Consider the following 21029-nt stretch of genomic DNA (forward strand, 5'->3'; position numbering starts at 1 on the left):
AAATATTGATAGTAATAGTGAAGATATTCCTCCAATTTAAGATAATATGATGAATAATTTATCATAGCTCCTTTAGTATAGATTCTCTTTTGATTTTTCAAATCTGATAGCAAGATGAAAAAAAAAGTCATTTGAAGGATCATTAATCTATTTTTTATGAAATATTTTATTATTTTCTACAAAAAATAATATTAATTAAAATTTATTATTTGTTTCTTTAATATAAATATTTAAGAATAAAATAAATTTATTTTTCATTCAAATATTATTTTAAATTAATAAAAAAATAAATGCTAATCTAAATAATACCTGAACATCATCATAACTGTAAGATGGATAAATATTTGTCATTAGATTCTATGTAATCCATCCAACGTCAGTCTCTACATAATTATTTCTCATAAATACATTTACAAAACGAGGTAAATTTTGACTTGTAACCCAGTACAAGTCTCTAGAAAATTTTGTAAAAGGATTCTCTTTATTTTAAGGAGAAAAAAATATATCTGTAAACACTAGCTCCACATTATTACTGCTCAAAAGCTTATTTATATCTGAATCATTTTTGCATTTTAAACCACTGCATTTTTTAAAATAAAAATTTAGCTCTTAGTAGACTTCTGAATTAAATTATCCTTAAATTTGTAGTGATAAGTCCAAAGGAATACATTAATGCATATATAAGTTAGATTAAAGGAAGAAATCTCTTAACTATGGATCAGGAATGTGTTCATCAGTACAATTAACCAAATTAAACACTTTTTAGCTTAATATTTATTCGTATTAATTTGTTGAGTTATTCCAAACATTTTATTTTATAATGTGAACTCCTTAAATATTGAATATAGTCTCATCAATGTAATAATTAAAATTCATATCTAAAAGTCCTAAGGCTAGTGACAAAGAATTAGGTGTTATTTCAAACATTTTAGGATCTTAAACAAATCTCTCTTGGTATAAAACCGTTGGATTATATCCATTTACAGAATTATTAACCAAAATAATCAGCCTCAAAAAAACTAGTGTGAACACAAGAACAGTAAAACAAGCCCCAACTCTGGTCTGATGAGCATCTAATCCTTAAAATTTTATAGAAACATTACTACCAAATATATCAATTTTATTAAACCCCATTGCAGCCAATTAATTTGTTTAATAATTTATAGAGGATGCGTTTACAAAGTAGAATTTTCTTTTTGCCACAGGAATTATCTTCAATTATTAATATTTAATTATTTACTTTTTTAATTTCTAATTAATTATCAATAAACAAAGTGAAAATTAAAAGTTCTATAATTCGATGGGTTCCTGCTGGTCCAAAAAATATTAGTTTGTTTAAAAAGTTTTTAACTTGAAATTTTATCAGTTTTTACTAAATTAAAATAATAATTAGCTTTTAAAATTAATTTATAAAATAAAATTGTAAGTAATAATTAGTTCAGCTATTAAAACAGTTAATTAATTAATAAATTATATATTGCTTTATTAAAAAATTTAATAAAAAATTAAAAACCCCCTCCAAAACACAATATTTTTAATTACATTTATACTGTAATTCCTCTAAAAAATGGGGGTTGAGTCAGGTCTCTGACTATCTAATATATCCTGTTTTCGTTGATGCTAAGAATATTTTGGAAATCAACTCATTACAGAGGAATCTGACGTTATCTATCTGAAATTTTGTTAGTCCAGATCCTAATAAATGATGCTATTTAGTGAGATCCAAAACATAATCGACAATGTTTTAAGACTCTGTGATCTTAAAATCGCCATGTATGAGGTAAGGCAAGTTAGGAAAATCTAGACCAAGTTCTTTTTTATCTTTTTCGAACCAGTCATTAGCTCCCTCAAAAGTATAGTTAGTTTATTAGTATGGATATTGAGCTAGCTCAAAAAGATATCTTATAGGTTATCCTCTTAATGGATAAGCCCAGTATCCTAAATTTAAAGTTAATGAAGACATTTTAGTTTTTGTTTTTGTGATTTTTTTATTATTGAGTTTGATTTTAATTTATCAAAAATATTTATGCAATTATTAGCATTCACTTTTTAATAATGTACTTATTACCTTATTTTACATTTAATTGTCTTATTTAATTTTTAAAGTTTATTTGATTAAACTAATTTGCTAGAATTTAACAGAAATCTTTCTAAATTGAAAAGTTTAGATATTTTATAATGAGAATACCTTAGTAAAGTGAATTTAGACATAAATGATATTGTTATCAGTTAATATTTATATATCTTCTTTTTATAATGTTTTATTTATTTTCTTTATAAATTTGCACATATTAACTTTAAAATATTTATTATTTTAGTGAAAACAAGTTCTAATAGTATTTATATAAAAAAAAATATGATAAGTTGTTTGTAAATAGTTTCTTAAAACTATAAAATTATATAAATAAATGTAAAGTTTTAAAAATAAAGTAGTAAATATTTTTAATTCTTGATTAATACCTCTAAATAAATTTAAATTAAGGAATAATTAAAGAATAGTATAAAAAAATATTAGTTAGGCTAAAAAATATATTATTTTTATAGCAGAAGTATTTCTTGGTGAGTAAACTTATGATTCATTTATTTAAAAATAAGGTAAAGCTTTAAACATACATAATAACTTTAAAGAAATTCTATGTGTTAAATAAATATTTTATTAATAAAATTCATAAATTAACTTAGAAAAAGCTCTCATTTTATTTATTTTATTAAGCTTTTAAGCTTATAATATAAATATTTTCTTTAAGATAAAAACAAGCTTAATTATTAAATTATTAAAAAAGTGTAAAAGTCAAAATGTAAAATTTGCTAATAGATTTAAAATTGTTGAATAAAAAATAAATTATTTTTTCTATTTTAATTAATTAATTAAGAAAAATCAGAGAAAAAATTTAGAAAAAATTTAGAAAAAGAAAACTAATTAAAATTTCGTTTATTTATTTTTTTGTTTTGTTTTTTATCCAAAAATTTATACATACAAATAATTCTGATGGGTGATCTAATTTTTTAAAAGAAAAAAAAATAAATTAATAAACTAAGTTAAATACATTTAAAAATATTACAAAATGGACTCTTCGAATACAACTAACTAAATTGGAAAAAAACAAACATAAGAATCTAAAGAGTTAATCATAGGCTATTTGGAGAATGCCTCAAGAGGTTAGACTGTTAGATATATCTTAGATCTCGTAGGCTTTCCTTACACTGAGCATAAGTACACTTCTACATCTACTGAATGGGAAAAAAAAAAATTTGAGCTTGGATTAGACTTCCCAAATCTTCCTTACTTGATTTATGGAGACTTTTCAATATCTGAGTCTTAAAATATTGTGAATTATTTGATTGAATTAACAAATTAATAGTACCTGTACGGGGAAGGAAAAGAAAAATATAGAGTAGACAATATAAGATTTGTATGTGATGACTTATTTTCATAAGTTTATCAAGCATCAAAATAAACTGAAGAAGGAAATAATATGCTTAATTCTTAAGTTATTCCTAAAATTTAATAATTGCAAAAAGCTTTAGGAAATAAACCTTAATTCTTTGAAAAATTAACTATCGCAGATATTTATGCTTATGCAGCTTTAAAAAATTTTAGAATAGGCTGTTCGAAGGCATATACAGAGTTTGCTTCTACTTTTGATCCTTTTTTAAAAAGATTAGAAGAAATTCTTTCTAAAAAGAACTAATTTAAAAATAAATGAATAATAAATAAATTTAAAGTTTTTATATTTTTTTATTTTAATTATTGTATTTGTTTTAAATAAATATTTAATAATAATAAAAAATAAATAAATAATTTTACAATCTTTTAATAAATGATTTCAAAATATTGATTTTGTAAGAAATAAAAATATTTTTTTTATAAGATTTTATTTCATTTTTCTCCTTTTTAACTACCAGTAAAAAAAGGAAATTTATCATATTGATAATAGATTATTAATTAACATAAAGGTAGGTAATAATGTGTAAAAGAAAATGTAAAACTTACATTAGAAAGTATTTTAAAATATGAGTTAGTTATCCTTATTATTGATTAAAGATAAAAAATACCTTCTTAACTACATTTTTAAAATATTAATGAAGTCGATTTTATGCTTCCATAGAATATTTTAATTTAATTTATTTTACATTAATAAGATATCTTGAATTCTCATTAATTAGCTAGATTAAAAATAATTAAACTGAATTTTTACAATAGTTAAATTAAAACATTAATTAAAAATTTGTTAAAAATTGTTTTTAAAAAAGTATGAAAAAGTAGCCCTCCAAGGAAAATACTTGGAAGGCGAAAAAATAGTGTGGCAGAGAGGTTTTTTACCTGTACTGATCTAAAAATGCTCCGATTGTAAATTCTCTAATATCACCATATGTACCTACACAGACAGTTGGTGATATTTTTATTTCAAGATTAGCAATATTTAAAAATCTGATATTACAGGTGTGATATATTATTTCACATAAAAAACATTAAAGGACCAATAAAAAACATAGTTTATGAAAAACAAAATTATTGATTGATTGATTTATTTAGTTAATCATTTAAATCTAGGATATCTGGTTGAGCTATGGTAAGCCTTAATTAAAGGAATTTCTTCAAAGTTTTTCATAAAAGGACCAAAAGCTTAAGCAAATTACTTGTATTCATCATTCAATAGATGTTACAGTGCATTTATTGCTGTGTAAGCATAGATATCAGCTAAAGTTAACTTATCTTCAAAGAAAAACTTTTTGTTTCCTAAAACAGCTTATAAGCGCTTAAATTTAGGAGTAACAGAGTTGTTGATTTCAGCCTTCTTTTCTTCTCCTGTTTTCGTTGATGCTAAGAATATTTTGGAAATCAACTCATTACAGAGGAATCTGACGTTATCTATCTGAAATTTTGTTAGTCCAGATCCTAATAAATGATGCTATTTAGTGAGATCCAAAACATAATCGACAATGTTTTAAGACTCGGTGATCTTAAAATCGCCATGTATGAGGTAAGGCAAGTTAGGAAAATCTAGACCAAGTTCTTTTTTATCTTTTTCGAACCAGTCATTAGCTCCCTCAAAAGTATAGTTAGTTTATTAGTATGGATATTGAGCTAGTTCAAGAAGATATCTTATAGGTTATCCTCTTAATGGATAAGCCCAGTATCCTAAATTTAAAGTTAATGAAGACATTTTAGTTTTTGTTTTTGTGATTTTTTTATTATTGAGTTTGTTTGATTTTAATTTATCAAAAATATTTATGCAATTGTTAGCATTCACTTTTTAATAACGTACTTATTACATTTAATTGTCTTATTTAATTTTTAAAATTTATTTGATTAATCTAATTTGCTAGAATTTAACAGAAATCTTTCTAAATTGAAAAGTTTAGATGTTTTATAGTGAGAATACCTTAGTAAAATGGCTTTAGATAAATAATATTCTTATCAGCTAAGTTTTTTAAGTTTTCTTTTAAAAACATTTTATTAATTTTACTTGCAAATTTGTACATACTAACTTTAAAATTTTTTAATCTTATCTGAAAAGCAAGTTTTAGTTGTATCAATATGAAAATATATAAAGTTAAATTGTTTGTAGAGAATTTTTAAAACTATAAAAGTTAATTAGTAAATGTAAAACTTCAAAAGTAAAATTTAGAATGAGTGTTTAATACCTTTAAATAAAGTTATTTGATTGATCCTTACAAAATTAAGGAATAACTTAAGAACAATACAAAAAATATTAGTTAAGTTAATTAATAAAGGATTTGTAAGCTAGAAGTTAGGAGAAATATTTCTTGGAGGAAAAAAATATGATTCATTTAACAATAATGTTAAAACTGAAAAAAAGTTAGATAATTCAAATAAATGTTTTTTTATAAAAATGAAAATATTTTAGAAATAACTCTCATTTGTAAAAAACCTTTAAAGATTTTAAGTTTATAATAAAAATATTTTCAATACATTTTATAGAAAAGATGAATTATTAAATTAATAAAAAACTGTAAAAGTCAAAAAGTAAAATTTGTAAATTGGGTTAAAATTGTTGAAAAAAAATAATGACTTTGTTTTTCTATTTTAATCAATTAAGAAAAATCAGAGAAAAAAAAAGAACAATTTTCGAAAAAGAAATTTATTAAAAATTGGTTTATTTTGTTTTTTTTTTTTTGTATTTCTATCCAAAAATTTATCCATACAAATAATTATGATGGATTTTCTAATTTTTTTAATAAAAACAACTCTTTTCTATTTTAAAAAATTAAGAAAAATTAGAGAAAAAATATAGAATAAAATTTAGAAAAAGAAATCTTATTAATTAATTAATTAATTTGTTTATTTTACTTTTTTTTAATTTTTATCCAAAAATTTATGTAAATAAACAATTCTGATATGTGATGTAATTTTAATAGAAAAGCTGAGACTTTTGTAATATCTGAATCTTAAAATATTATGAATAATTTGATTGAATTAACATATTGATAGTACTTGTATGGGAAGGAAAAGAAAAATACAGTATAAGATTGTATGTGATGGCTTATTTTCATAAATTTATCAAGCATTGAAGTAAAATGAAGAAGGGAAGAATATGCTTCATTCTTAAGTTATTCTTAAAATTTATAATTGCAAAAAGCTTTAGGAAGCAAGCCTAAATTCTTTAAAAATTTAACTATTGCAGATATTTATGCTTATACAGTTTTAAAAATTATTAAATAAGCTGCTCAATTTTATATTAAATGTTTTTATATTTATTTTAGTTATTTTATTTGTTAAAATAAATTTTAAATGTTTTATGATTATTAAAAATAAATAAATAAATAATTTTACAATCTTTTAATAAATATTTTCAAAATATTGATTTTTGTAATAAATTAAATTTGGTTTTTTTTATAAAATCTTATTTCATTTTTCCTTCTATTTAATTTCCAGAAAAAAAATAGAAATATATGTATTATATTGATAATAGCATCACTTATTAATATACATGTAGAATGAATATTATTACAGATTAAAAGATAATGTAAAACTTACATTAGAAAGTATTTTAAACTATGAGTAACTAACTTATTTATCCTTACTATCGATTAAAATATATTCTTAACTAAATTTATAAAAAATTAATGAAAGTTTTATATAATTGTAAGTTCATACATAATATGATGATCTAATTTATTTAATATTAATTAGATACCATACATTTTCATTAGGTACATAGATTAAAAATAATAAATACAATAAACTCAATTTGTATAAGAAATTAATTTTTTAGTACTTTTTTAGGAAACATGGTGAAAATTAATGGTGATTCAAGGTATTTAAAAATGATATTACAGGTGTGATATACTATTTCACATAAAAAATCAATAAAAAAACAGTCTGCATACAACAAAATTATTTATTTAGATAATCATGATAATTTAGGGTATCTGTTTGAGCTATGGTAAGCCTTAATTAAAGGAATTTCTTCAAAGTTTTTCATAAAAGGACCAAAAGTTTAAACGAATTACTTGTATTCATCATTCAACAAATGTTACAATCCATTTACTGCTGTGTAAACATAGATATCAGCTAAAGTTAACTTGTCTTCAAAGAAAAACTATTTGTTTCCTAAAGCACCTTATAAATACTTCAATTTAGGATTAACAGAGTTGTTGATTTCAGCCTTCTTTTCTTCTCCTGTTTTCGTTGATGCTAAGAAGATTTTGGCAATCAGCTCATCACAAAGGAATCTAACATTATCTACCTTATATCTTGTTAGTCCATATCCTTATAAATTTTGTTATTTAGTGATATCCAAAGCGTAATTGATAATGTTTTGAGTTTCAGTGATCTTAAAATCGCCATGTATGAGGTAAGGCAAGTTAGGAAAATCTAGACCAAGTTCTTTTTTATCTTTTTCAAACCATTCTTTAGATTCTTTAAAAGTATAGTTAGTCTATTAGTATGGATATTGAGCTAGTTCAAAAATATATCTTATAGGTTATGCTCTTAATGGAAGAGCCCAGAATCCTAAATTTAAAGTTAATGAAGACATTTTAGTTTTTGTTTTTTGTGATTTTTTTATGATTGAGTTTGTTTGATTTTAATTTATCAAAAATATTTATGCAATTATTAGAATTAACTTTTTAATAATGTACTTATTACCTTATTTACATTTAATTAATTGTCTTATTTAGCTTATAAAATTTATTTGATTAAACTAATTTGTTAGAATTAAACAGAAGTCTTTCTAAATTAAAAAATATAGATATTTTATAATGAAAATACCTTAACAAGTGAATTTAGACATACATGATTCAGTTAATTTTTATATATCTTCTTTTTATAATGTTTTACTTATTTTCTTTATAAATTTGAACATATTAACTTTAAATTTTTTATTATTTAAGTGAAAAATAAGTTCTAGTATTTTTTAAAAAAAAATATGATAAATTGTTTGTAAATAGTTTATTAAAACTAAAAAATTATATAAATAAATGTAAAGTTTAAAAAATACAGTAGTAAATACTTTTAATTCTTGATTAATACCTCTAAATAAATTTATTTGATAGATCTTTACAAAATTAAGGAATAATTAAAGAATAATATAAAGAAATATTACTAAAAAATATATTATTTTTATAGCAGAAATATTTCTTGGTGAGAAACTAATGATTCTTTTATTTAAAAATAAGGTAAAACTTTAAACATACATAATAACTTTAAAGAAATTCTCTTTGTCAAATAAATATTTTATTAATAAAATTCAGAAATTAACTTAGAAAAAGCTCTCAGTTTATTTATTTTATTAAGCTTTTAAGCTTATAATAAAAATATTTTCTTTAATAGAAAAACAAGATAGATTAATTATTAAATTAGTAAAAAAATGTAAAAGTCAAAAAGTAAAATTTTTGAATAAAAAATAAATTATTTTTTCTATTTTAATTAATTAAGAAAAATAAGAGAAAAATATGGAAGAAATTTAGAAAAAGAAAGCTAATTAAAATTTCGTTTATTTATTTTTTTTGTTTTGTTTTTTATCCAAAAATTTATACATAAAATAATTCTGATGGGTGGGTGATCTAAATTTTTAAAAGAAAAAAAAATAAATTAATAAACTAAGTTAAATAATTAAAAAATATTACAAAATGGACTCTTCGAATACAACTAACTAAATTGGAAAAAAACAAATATAAGAATCTTAAGAGTTAATAATAGGCTATTTGGAGAATGCCTCAATAGGTTAGACTGTTAGATATATCTTAGATCTCGTAGACTTTCCTTACTTTGAGCATAAGTATACTTCTACATCTACATCTACTGAATGGGAAAAATAAAATGTGAGCTTGGATTAGACTTCCCAAATCTTCATTACTTGATTCACTGAGACTTTTCCATATCTGAGTCTTAAAATATTATGAATTATTTGATTGAATTAACAAATTAATAGTACCTGTACGGGGAAGGAAAAGAAAAATACAGAGTAGACAATATAAGATTTGTATGTGATGAATTATTTTCATAAGTTTGTCAAGCATCAAAATAAACTGAAGGAGGAAACAATATGCTTAATTCTTAAGTTATTCCTAAAATTTAATAATTGTAAAAGGCTTTAGGAAATAAGCCTTAATTCTTTGAGAATTTAACTATCGCAGATATTTATGCTAATGCAGCTTTAAAAAATTTTAGAATAGGCTGTTCGAAGGCATATACATAGTTTGCTTCTACTATTGATCCTTTTTTAAAAAGATTAGAAGATATACATACTTTCTAAAAAGAACTAATTTAAAAATTAATGAATAAAAAAATTTAAAGTTTTTATATTTTTTTATTTTAATTATCGTATTTGTTTTAAATAAATATTTAATAATAATAATAATAATAAAAAATAAATAATTTTACAATCTTTTTATAAATAATTTCAAAATATTGATTTTGTAAGAAATAAATATTTTTTTTTATAAGATTTTCATTTCATTTTTCTCCTTTTTAACTACCAGAAAAAAAAGGAAATTTATCATATTATTATTAATTAGCATACAGTTAGAATAATAATGTGTAAAAGAAAATGTAAAACTTACATTAGAAAGTATTTTAAGATATGAGTTAGTTATCCTTACTATAGATTAAAGATTAATCCATAGAATACTTTAATTTAATTTATTTTACATTAATAAGATATCATGGATTATGATTAATTAACTAGATTAAAAATAATTAAACTGAATTTCTACAATAGCTAAATTAAAAACAATAAAAATAAAATGAGTTTAATCTATTTTTACATTAAAAATATTTCTAACTCAAGAAATAATTAATTTTCAGATAATAGCTCTTAAATAATTTGATAATATCAAAAAAATTTGATAATCAATAAATTTTTTATTTTAATTCATTTTATTATTAATGTTTTCTAAGTAAAAAAATTATTGAATTATGATTTCTACTAAAAAAATAAAAATAATTTTTTTAATAATATTTAAATCAATATTAAAATTTTTTACAATCATGTATTTTAATGAAAATTATTTCTCTCAAAAACAAATTAAAATGAACCAAATAAACAAATTTTTGAATGTCTTTAAGATTATAATAAAAAAAAGTAATATCATAACTATTTTTAAATGAAGATTTGGTTAATTTACTAATAAACATATCAATATAAATAAAAATTAATTTATTTTTAACAATTTTAACAAAAAAATTATTTTAATCAGTTTTAATAAATTTTAAAATATATAATTAATTAATTAATTACCGTAAATCCTCATTAATTCTCACCAACCCTCCCCCCCAAACTCCAGGAGTACTATATGATAGGAATTTAATTAATTTGAACATTTTTATCAAATATGGTGAGAATTAATGATGATTTATGGTATTTAAAAATGATATTATTCATATAAAAAAACATTAAAAAACCAATAAAACAAACAAACAAACAAACTACGAACAATATATTTATTTATTTAAAATAATCATGCAAATTTAGGATATCTGTTTGAGCTATGATAAGCCTTAATTAAAGGAACTTCTTCAAAGTTTTTCATAAATGGATCAAAAGTTTAAGCAAATTACTTGTATTCATCATTCAACAAATGCTTCAGTGCATTTATTGCTGTGTAAGCATAAATATCAGCAAGAGTTAACTTGTCTTCAAAGAAAAACTTTTTGTTTCCTAAAACAGCTTATAAACTCTTAAATTTAGGAGTAACAGAGCTGTTGATTTCAGCCTTCTTTTCTTCTCCTGTTTTTGTTGATGCTAAGAATGTTTTGGCAATCAACTCATCACAAAGGAATCTGACGTTATCTATCTTAAATTTTGTTAGTCCATATCCCAATAAATGATGCTACTTAGTGACGTCCAAAGCGTAATTGATAATGTTTTAAGACTCAGTGATCTTAAAATCGCCATGTATAAGGTAAGGCAAGTTAGGAAAATCTAGACCAAGGTCTTTTTTATCTTTTTCAAACCAGTCTTTAGCTCCTTCAAAAGTATAGTTAGTCTATTAGTATGGATATTGAGCAAGTTCAAAAATATATCTTATAGGTTATGCTCTTAATGGAAAACCCCAGTATCCTAAGTTTATAGTTTATGAAGACATTTAAGTTTTTTTTTATTAATTTTTATTGTTAAATTTGATTTAATTTATTAAAAATATTTATGTAATTATTAGTATTCACTTTTTCATAAGGTCCTTATTGGCTTATTTTATATTTAAAATTTATTTGATTAAACTAATTTGTTAGAATTTGACAGAAATTTTTCTAAATTAAAAGTTTAGATTTTTAATAACGAGAATACCTTAAGTAACTTTCCTACATGCAAAAATGATATTTTTATCAACAAACATTTTTATGTCTTCTTATTATAATGTTTTATTAATTTTTTATCTCAATTTGCACATCCTAATTTTAAAATTTTAAGTTTTGTGTGAAAGACAGACAAGTTTTAGATGTTAAAATATTTTATTAAGATGATTGTATAGATTTTATTAAACCTATAAAATTAAATAAATAAATGTAAAAATTCAAATGTAAAAATTTTAAATTAATACTTAATACCTTTAAATAAAATTATTTATTTGTTTCATCTTTACAAAATTATGGAATAACTAAAGAACTAAATAAAGAAAACATTAGTTAGGTTAATAAATAAATAAATTATTTATAGTTAGAATTTAGCAGAAATATTTCTTGGTGTAAAAACATAAGATTCATTTAGTAATTTGGTTAAAGTTTAAATAAAATAATTTTAAAGTAATTCTATTATTCAAAAAGTATTTTTTAAAAAATAGTAAATTAAATTAGAAATAGCACTCAGTTAGATGTAATCTTTTAAGCTAATAATATAAATATTTTAAATTCCTTTAATAGAAAAACTGAATTATAAAATTAGTAAAAAAATGTAAAAATCTAAAAGTAAAATTTGTGCTCATTAGTTTAAAATTGTTGAGTAAAAAATTACTTAATTTTTCTATTTTAATTAATTAAGAAAAATCAGAGAAGAAAAAAAGAAAAAATTGAGAAAAAGAAAGTTGATATAAAAATTTCGTTTATTTTACTTTTTTTATATTTTTATCCAAAAATTTATACATATTAATAATTCTGATGGATGATCGATCTATTTTTTTAAATAAAAGCAGTTAATCAATAAATAAATTAAATATATTACAAAATGGACTGACTCTTCTAATACAACTAACTAAATTGGAAAAAAAACAAACTAAAGAATCTAAAGAGTTAATAATAGGCTATTTATTTGGAGAATGCCTCAAAAGGTTAGACTATTAGATATATTTTAGATCTTGTAGATTATCCTTACATTGAACATAAGTACACTTCATCATCTCCTGAATGGGGGAAAAAAAATCAGGGCTTGGGTTAGATTTCCCAAATCTTCCTTACCTTATTCATGGAGATTTTTCGATATCCGAGTCTTAAAATATTGTGAATTATTTGATTGAGTTAACAAATTGATAGTACCTGTATGGGGAAATAAAAGAAAAATAAAGAGTAGATAATATAAATATGTATGTGAGGATTTATTTTCTTATTTTATCAAGCATCAAAGTAAAATAAATTTGGTAAGAATATGCTTAATTTTTAAGTTATTCCTAAAATTTAATAATTGCAAAAAGCTTTAGGGAAATAAGCCTTATTTATTTGAAAATTAACTATCACAGATATTTATTTATGCTTACACAGCTTTAAAAAATTTTAGAATAAGCTGTTCGAATACATATATATATATATATATATATAGAATTTGCTTTTACTTTTGATCCTTTTTTGAAAAAATTGGAAGAATTCTTCCTAATAAAAACTAATTTAAAATTAATGAATAAATAAATTAAAGGTTTTTATATTTATTTTGATTATTGTATTTGCTTTAAATAAATATTTAAATGCTTAATAATTATTAAAAATAAATAATTTTAAAATCTTTTTCTAAATAATTTCAAAATATTGATTTTATAATAAATAAAATATAATTTTTTATTAGATTTTATAACATTTTTCCCTCTTTTATCTACCAAAAAAAAAACTAAAAGTTTTCATATTGATAATAGTATTAATATACATAGAGAAGATTAGTATTTAAAATAAAAGGTAAAGCCTACATTAAAAAAAATTAAAAAACATAAGTAGATCAGTTATTCTTACAATAGATTAAAAAAACCATGTTATCTAAATTTATAAAAAATTAATCTAAGGTATATATGATTTTATGTAGGTTTCAATAGAATATTTTAGCCTATTTTATTTTATATTAAAAAGATGCCACTCACTCTAGTTAATTAAAACCAGTTTAATAAAAAAATGGTCACTCAAACTAAGATAAAATAATTTATTAGAAATTCATTTTCTTTTAATAAGAAAAGTCTAATTTTCTGTCTAAAATTGTAAATAAGATAAAAATTGATTGGGGAATTTAAATATTCTACTCAATTAAATTTAGGACATAAAATAATCAAGTGCCATATGAGCTTGTTTATTTTTATTGTAATTTGATTATATAATAAAAGAGGAATTTGACATTTTAGATTTAATAAGAATTAAAAATGTTAATTAATTGAAATAAAAAATTTTACAACTATGAATTTAATTTTAGAATATTTGAAAAAAAATTTAGAACTAAAAAATAATCGAAAGAAAGCATTTATTTTATTGATTATAAAAATAATTTATTATTAAGTAACTAACTTTTTGATGTTTCATGGTTTTTATAAACAGCAGATTTAATTATTAATAAAAAAATAAAAATTAAGTTAATTAATTAATTAATATTAATTATTAAAAAAATTTTTATAATTAAATCGGCTGATTTTTTAGTTTAATGAATCAATAAATAATTTTTTGACTGGAATAAATTATTATAAAAGAAAAGAGGCATATTGTTCATAAAAAAAGTAGGACTTTTGTGCTTATTTTTGTGATGATAATGATGAAAAATTTATCTTTCTTTAAAAATAAAATTTTTAAATAATTTTAAATAGAAAATAATAAAGAAAGAAAATAGCATTAAAAATCAAAAAAATAATGAATAGTTTTTTGTGAAAACCAAAATAAATTGAAATCTATTATTTCTAACTTGATAAAATTATTTTTTATGTAATTTCCTTTAACAAACATTAATTTATTAACATTTTCAAATACATTTTACATGTAATTAAAATGAACTAACTGGATATTTTAGTTTATTGTTCAATTATTAACTTGTTTGGTATTAAGTAGTTAGTTTGTAATGAAGTAAGTAAGTAAGTAATCAATATGGAGGCTCAACTCTACATTATACTCTGAAGAAAAGTCTTTAAGAGTTGCCATAACCTCCCATAGATTTATGTATGACTCTATAATTATCCCAGATAACTAAATCACCTGGACTCCATTTGTGGGAGTAGATGTTGTAGTACTTTTCGAACTCATCTACGAAAGGAGTTGAGTCTACCTTTTCTCCGTTTTTAAGGGTAATTTCATAGTTTCTATGAGTCAAGAAGTGAATAGGTCTCTTTGAAATTGGATGGATTTAGAATATCTTATGATGAGAGTCCTCAAAGTGTTGCTCTTCCATAATGTTATTGAAAAAGGAGTTCGTTTTGCTTGTTTCAAGAACAGTTGCACCTTCCAATTGTTCTTTGATTTCAGAAGGCAATTTATTATAAGTGTCTTCGCAGTCAACAAAGCCAGTTTAACCTCCGATCTGGGTTATAATCTTTGGGTGCAAGAAGCTAAGAAGGAAATTCTTTCCTGGTTGTTCGAAGGAGCCATCTTTATGCCAGAGTTCGGCGTCTTGAGGCTTTTGAAGAGGCACACCACCAACGCCTACATTTCCAACTCTTATAATTGCGGGATGACCAGGTTCTCTGAAGTCAGGAGCATAGTAAGGAGGACGGACAATTATGGAACCAAACTTTTATGCAAATTCTACCTGCTATCCAGCATCAAGATTTTAGTTTTTTAAGCAAATGGTTCCGTGTTCCCATAAGGCTGCTTTAATTTTTTCTATATCCTCGGGAGTAGCTTTATTGCAATCTATATTTTCAACAATAAATCCTAATTGACTTCCTGATGCTTGCATGAGTGCTTGATTTTTATAAGTGAGAAACTCTATTTTGTTGTTTAAAATGTTGTTCTTATTATTTTTTTTTTTTTGTACTTAAATTAATTATCTAGTTTTTTAACTATGATAGAAGTATTTAAATTAAAACTGGCTGGAAAACTCATTAAAAAAGGGTAGGAATTATTAATCAAACAAACAAACAATTTTATGTTAATTTCTACTTCCTTCTATCAAAAAATAGGTTGGTGGGTAAAAACTTGAAAATAAAAAAATATAAACAAAAAAGAAAGAAAAAATAGTACTACTAAATAAATAAGCAAATAAATAAAAGCCTGCTTTCTATAACAAAAATTGTCTGACAAAGAAAAAAATAGATTAAAAATTCATTATTGATTGATTAATTTATTAAGGGGTAAGTATTCTAAATAATATTTATTCGCCTAAAGGCTTATAAATTTCTTATTAATGCTCCTAATTACAATTGTTAATCAAAAGTTTCTAATTAAGTTAGTGCTGTTCCAATTTTTGTTTTACCAGCTTTCTAATTTTATGTTAATAAAAGAATAATTTATTATTTAAATACGTTATTTTTTGTTTCTTTTGATAGACTCTAGAAATTTTCTATTTTTTAACATGCATATATTAAAGTTATGAAGGTGGTGTAATATTTCATATTTATAAATTAAAAATTTTTTTAAAACAATTTAAATAAATTAAAAGGATTGTTTGATTCATCAACATTTTAAGGCTATGAAATAAAATTTTTTCTATTGTTTTATATTGAAATCTACTTGGCTAAATAAAAGAAATTCTTTTATTATTATTTTTAATATAATCAATTAAATAATTTCAATAAATAAAACAACAAAAATGTCATCAATAATAGTCATAAATTAACGAGGAATGAACAGATAATTGTACGTGGGAAGCAAAATTTTATAATGTTGTTTTTAAAGTATTTAATAGGAATTATCTCTTTACATTTTATGTAAATACTTATGAGTTTAAAAATACTTTGAATAGAAAGAATCTTCCCTTATCTTGCTTAGCTAAATCCTATAAATAGTTGAATATTATCATAAAATTTTTAATACTTTTAGATATTATATCAATTCAAAGCATACTTTTTATTAAAGGTAGAAAAAAAATCAAATTTATAAAAGTTGTTATTTTACATCACAAGATATTATGAGCAAAGTTTACCAAAAGCCTACTAAATTCTAGACTAAACTCTTTATTAATGGAAAGTTCGTTGATGGCGCCTTGAAGAAAACAATTCCTGTCATTAACCCTGCTACTGAAGAGCTAATTTGTGAAATAGCTGAAGCTACTGAGTAGGATGTAGAATTAGCCATAGATGCCGCTGAAGCATCTTTTCCTATTTGGTCTAAGCTTCCTTAAAGGGATCGTACTGAATACTTATTGAAATTAGCAAGTTTACTAGAAGCCAACAAAGAAGAATTCATTGCCTTGGAGTCATTAGATAATGGAAAGCCTTTGGAAGGAGCAACTTTTGATATTAATGATGTAATTGGCCATTTAAGATATTATGCAGGATGGGCTGACAAAATAACTGGTAAATCATTTAGCTCTCTTGATCAATAGATCTTTTACACTAGAAGAGAACCATATGGTGTTGTCGGACTTATTTCACCTTGGAATTTCCCTTTGATGATGGCTGAATGGAAATATGCACCAGCTTTGGCTGCTGGAAATTGCATTGTCCTCAAGCCCTCTGAAGTTACTCCTTTAACTGTTTTAAGACTCTGCGAACTTGTTAACGAAGCTGGATTTCCACCTGGAGTTTTCAACGTTGTCCCTGGTTATGGACATGTTGCTGGAGTTGCTATTACTCATAGCAAAAGAATAAGTAAAATATCTTTCACAGGTTCTTCATTTGTTGGAAGAAAGATTCTAGAAGCAAGTTCATAGACAAATTTAAAAAAAGTCGTTTTAGAATTAGGAGGGAAGAGTCCAGTAGTAGTTTTCCCTGATGCTGATCTTGACAAAGCAGCAGAAGTTGCCTGGTATGGTTGCATGTTCAACATGGGTTAATCTTGTGATGCAGGTACTCGTTTGTTCGTTCATGAAGATGTCTATGATAAACTTCTCTAAAAGCTTAAAGAATATGAATAGAATGTTGTGATTGGAGACTCATTCGAAGTATAAAACTCTAATCATGGTCCATTAGTTAGCAAATTGCAATTTGATAGAGTTATGAGTTATATTACTCATGCAAAAGAAGTTGAAAAGCTACAATGCTTTATGGGAGGAGAAAGATGGGGAAACAAGGGCTACTTTATCAAACCAACCATTTTCATAAATGTTGATGATAATTCTAAGCTTGCTAGAGAAGAGATATTTGGACCTGTTTTGGTCGTCTTGAAACCATGGAAGACATTCGATGAGGTCATCAAGAGAGCTAATGATACTAACTACGGACTAGCTGCATATGCAGTCACTTAAAATGCAGGAAATGTTGAAAAATTCGTGAGAGAAGTTAAGGCTGGCTCCTTTTATATTAATTAAGGAGCTTTAAGTGCTCACCAAATGCCTTTTGGAGGATATAAAGAATCTGGCTTTGGAAAAGACAACGGTGAAGAAGGTTTGCTTGAGTATACTTAACTAAAATCTGTTTATTATAGCTTACCAAACCCTATGGTTTGATTAAATATTTGCATAAAATTATTTTTTATATTCTTTTGTTGTTTAAAAAATTAATATTCAATAAAATATTTTGAAATCTTTAATTAAAAAAATATATTTTAAAATTCATTTAAAATTGCCAAAATATTTTAGCTTAATAAAACTATTAATTTGATATGAAATAAATTTAATCAATAAAATTACCAAAATTAAATATTTAAATAGACAAAATTTTGTAATGGTAGGAAAATAAATGAATAACATAATTTTGAAATTTAAATACCTACTTAATCAACATCAAAATTTTACTACTTTACTTTTTTTTATCAAGGATTGTAACAAAATAAATTTTAAAAGAATGAAAGAATAAATAGATAAATAAATAAATAATTTTAAGTGCTACTACAAATAATAGACTTCATTTTATTTGTGCGTATAGTTAAGTAAAACCTTATAGAAAAATAATCAAAAAATTATAGATTGTATATTGTCAAAAAACAAACCGATAAAAGATTTAAAATGAAGGTCAATAGACATATAAATTTAAAAATAATAATAATATTTCATATATTAAAAAATTAATTTATTTTTGTTAATTATTTTAAAATAAGATTTCAGAATAAAAATAAAAATATGGGATTATTTTAAAGATGTTTGATATTTAAAAATTACATCAGTGAAATGAAATAAAAAATATAAAATAGAAATTTTTAAAATACTAACAGAAGCTTGAATTTGACTGTAAAAAAATATAATTAAAGGAAATAAGAAAACATCTTTAACTTATTTTTTTGGAAAAAAGACACTTATGTTGTTACTTTTTTATCAGTAATAAATAACTGGAAAGTAATATTTTAAACTTAAAAAGCAATGAGTTAACTATAAATGATTAATATGATGGCACTACTTTTAATACTTAATCAACTTTTAAAGATTTATCAATCATATGATGGTATTCAATGCGTTTAATTAGTTTTACATCAGTGAAATCATAATTAGAAAACTCAATAAATAAATGAATGAATTAAATAACTTAAATTTTGTAAAGAATTGTTAGAAATTTCAACTAAAAAATATAAAAAAATTGATAAATTAAATTTTCTAAACTGTAAATGTGAATGAATACTCTAATAAATAAATAATGATTAATTATTTAAGGTTTTTAATTTTCAAAAATAAAAAATAGAAAAAAATAACAAAACAAATATGTATTATTTTATAGTAGTCATCACAAACATTTATAATTTAATTAAACATAATAACTCCTTTCCTCTGATCTAATTGTTGTTTTTTCTTTTAAATTAAATTAATTTAGAAGTATTTATTCTTCTACTTCTTCTTTGAAATTTTCTTTTAAATTTAGTTATATATAAATACAGTCTTCCTAGCTAACACAGTCAGTCAGTCAATTCAATGCATCATCAAAAATCCTATGTAATAAAATCCTATACCCATAATACCTCCTGTAAATCCAGCCCACAATAAGCTTTTGCCTCTCAGTACTTTGATGTTAAAAATATTAAATTTAAATAAAATAGATATATTATTATTTATATTTTTAAATTTTAAATTTTCTTTCTTTCTTTCTCTTTCAATATAAATTAAATCTTTAAAATACCCCTAGGGTTATTTTTAATTTAAAAAATTAATTAAATAAATTAAAATCTAAGATTTATTACAATTCATAGAAATAATCATCGATGTGCAGGCTCCAGAATAAAAGCCATTAATAGGATCATCTCTAATTCTTAACTATTTAAGTTTTAAAACAAAATCAAATTATTATTTTAGCAATAATAAAAATGCATTGATTTTTAACTTATTAGAGAATTTTATCATTTATTAAAGTTAAATAAATAAACAAAAAAGAGGGGATATTCATATCAGACTTAAAAAATTTGAAAGTAAAAAATATTATTCATATGAGTGGTCCATCATGTTTTATATCTATGAAAAACCCCCTTGTATTTTTTCTTACTATTTTTAGCACTTGATATAGTTATGCATCCCAAAAAAATAAAATTATTTAGATAAATTAATCTACTAATTTATTAATTAATATATGCTTAATTGCTTACCTTTTCAACTTAGCATTCAAAAACAGAGAAGAATGTACCAAATATAGCCAAAGATCTTGCAGTGCCTTTAATTTTTCTTAAATCTTTCTATTTAATATAAAAAATGATTTGAAAATTTTTTTAGATTTATCATACATAATTTATTTAAAATGCTAGCTAATAAATAAACAAATAAATAAATAAAATTTGTTTGTTTTTGTGTTTATTTGATAATGAAAGCTGAACAAAGACTTATTTTAATAATGCAAATATAACTATAAAAAACATCATAATATTTCTATGAAAAAATAATTAAAAGGAAAGTTAAATAATTAACAATACAGCAATAGTCATTTTAGTAGATACTCTTCCACTTCCAATTTATTCAATATCTCTCATTTCAACTGCATTCATAAACATCGCCATACCAAAGCCCATAACCCAACCACCACCTGCAGCAAAAGCTGCCTTCAATGCACAATTATTTTCTATTCCTGTCACTCTTTCTTTTATATTTTAATGAAAATTATCAATGTTTATTATTACTGATTTGATTGAGATTGTAAAAGTTATGTTGTATTTTACTATATGGGTTTGTTAATTTTGCTCCATTATTTAACTTAATAGGTTTTAAATAATTTTAATCAAATTTTGTAGGCAATTAATAGGCTTGTTATAAGACATTTTATTTATAGTCTTAACCAAATTGTAAACTGCTGCTCATAATATTTGCTATACTTCTATTTAAATTTAATTTTAGTTTGAAAAATTTATCTTATTAAATTCCTACTCCAATAAAGTATTAACTTTT

General features: G+C 22.2%; 9 protein-coding genes across 9 annotated transcripts; 3 read left to right on the top strand and 6 right to left on the bottom strand. All coding sequences in view use genetic code 6, as the record gives it.

Annotated features, from left to right (window-relative positions):
• Window positions 1–258: 258 nt before the first annotated feature.
• On the bottom strand, window positions 259–1134 carry TTHERM_000405439 (transmembrane protein, putative; the record flags this gene model as incomplete). Its single annotated transcript, XM_012797241.1, has 1 exon — window positions 259–1134. One exon carries the CDS (start codon window positions 1132–1134, stop codon window positions 259–261), a length of 876 nt encoding a protein of 291 aa, XP_012652695.1.
• A 1931-nt stretch (window positions 1135–3065) lies between these two features.
• On the top strand, window positions 3066–3707 carry TTHERM_00405440 (glutathione S-transferase, amine-terminal domain protein; the record flags this gene model as incomplete). Its single annotated transcript, XM_001014120.1, has 1 exon — window positions 3066–3707. The coding sequence occupies one exon, from the start codon at window positions 3066–3068 to the stop codon at window positions 3705–3707; it is 642 nt and encodes a 213-aa protein (XP_001014120.1).
• An 834-nt stretch (window positions 3708–4541) lies between these two features.
• On the bottom strand, window positions 4542–5168 carry TTHERM_00405450 (glutathione S-transferase, amine-terminal domain protein; the record flags this gene model as incomplete). The annotated part of the gene is made up of 1 exon (XM_001014121.1): window positions 4542–5168. One exon carries the CDS (start codon window positions 5166–5168, stop codon window positions 4542–4544), a length of 627 nt encoding a protein of 208 aa, XP_001014121.1.
• Window positions 5169–7379: 2211 nt separating this feature from the next.
• On the bottom strand, window positions 7380–8006 carry TTHERM_00405470 (glutathione S-transferase, amine-terminal domain protein; the record flags this gene model as incomplete). The annotated part of the gene is made up of 1 exon (XM_001014123.3): window positions 7380–8006. One exon carries the CDS (start codon window positions 8004–8006, stop codon window positions 7380–7382), a length of 627 nt encoding a protein of 208 aa, XP_001014123.1.
• Window positions 8007–9099: 1093 nt separating this feature from the next.
• Window positions 9100–9330, top strand: TTHERM_00405480 (glutathione S-transferase, amine-terminal domain protein; the record flags this gene model as incomplete). Its single annotated transcript, XM_001014124.1, has 1 exon — window positions 9100–9330. The coding sequence occupies one exon, from the start codon at window positions 9100–9102 to the stop codon at window positions 9328–9330; it is 231 nt and encodes a 76-aa protein (XP_001014124.1).
• Window positions 9331–10929: 1599 nt separating this feature from the next.
• TTHERM_00405500 (glutathione S-transferase, amine-terminal domain protein) lies at window positions 10930–11556 on the bottom strand (the record flags this gene model as incomplete). The annotated part of the gene is made up of 1 exon (XM_001014126.1): window positions 10930–11556. The coding sequence occupies one exon, from the start codon at window positions 11554–11556 to the stop codon at window positions 10930–10932; it is 627 nt and encodes a 208-aa protein (XP_001014126.1).
• Window positions 11557–14720: 3164 nt separating this feature from the next.
• TTHERM_00405520 (taurine catabolism dioxygenase, TauD/TfdA family protein) lies at window positions 14721–15533 on the bottom strand (the record flags this gene model as incomplete). Its single annotated transcript, XM_001014128.3, has 1 exon — window positions 14721–15533. The coding sequence occupies one exon, from the start codon at window positions 15531–15533 to the stop codon at window positions 14721–14723; it is 813 nt and encodes a 270-aa protein (XP_001014128.2).
• A 1170-nt stretch (window positions 15534–16703) lies between these two features.
• Window positions 16704–18182, top strand: TTHERM_00405530 (NAD-dependent aldehyde dehydrogenase family protein; the record flags this gene model as incomplete). The annotated part of the gene is made up of 1 exon (XM_001014129.3): window positions 16704–18182. The coding sequence occupies one exon, from the start codon at window positions 16704–16706 to the stop codon at window positions 18180–18182; it is 1479 nt and encodes a 492-aa protein (XP_001014129.1).
• A 1389-nt stretch (window positions 18183–19571) lies between these two features.
• Window positions 19572–20942, bottom strand: TTHERM_00405540 (import inner membrane translocase protein; the record flags this gene model as incomplete). The annotated part of the gene is made up of 5 exons (XM_001014130.3): window positions 19572–19663; window positions 19841–19913; window positions 20240–20326; window positions 20561–20724; window positions 20804–20942. 5 exons carry the CDS (start codon window positions 20940–20942, stop codon window positions 19572–19574), a joined length of 555 nt encoding a protein of 184 aa, XP_001014130.2.
• Between the last annotated feature and the right edge of the window lie 87 nt (window positions 20943–21029).

The sequence above is a fragment of the Tetrahymena thermophila genome (genome assembly GCF_000189635.1).
Source record: "Tetrahymena thermophila SB210 genomic scaffold scf_8254666, whole genome shotgun sequence".
Classification (NCBI taxonomy): domain Eukaryota; phylum Ciliophora; class Oligohymenophorea; order Hymenostomatida; family Tetrahymenidae; genus Tetrahymena; species Tetrahymena thermophila.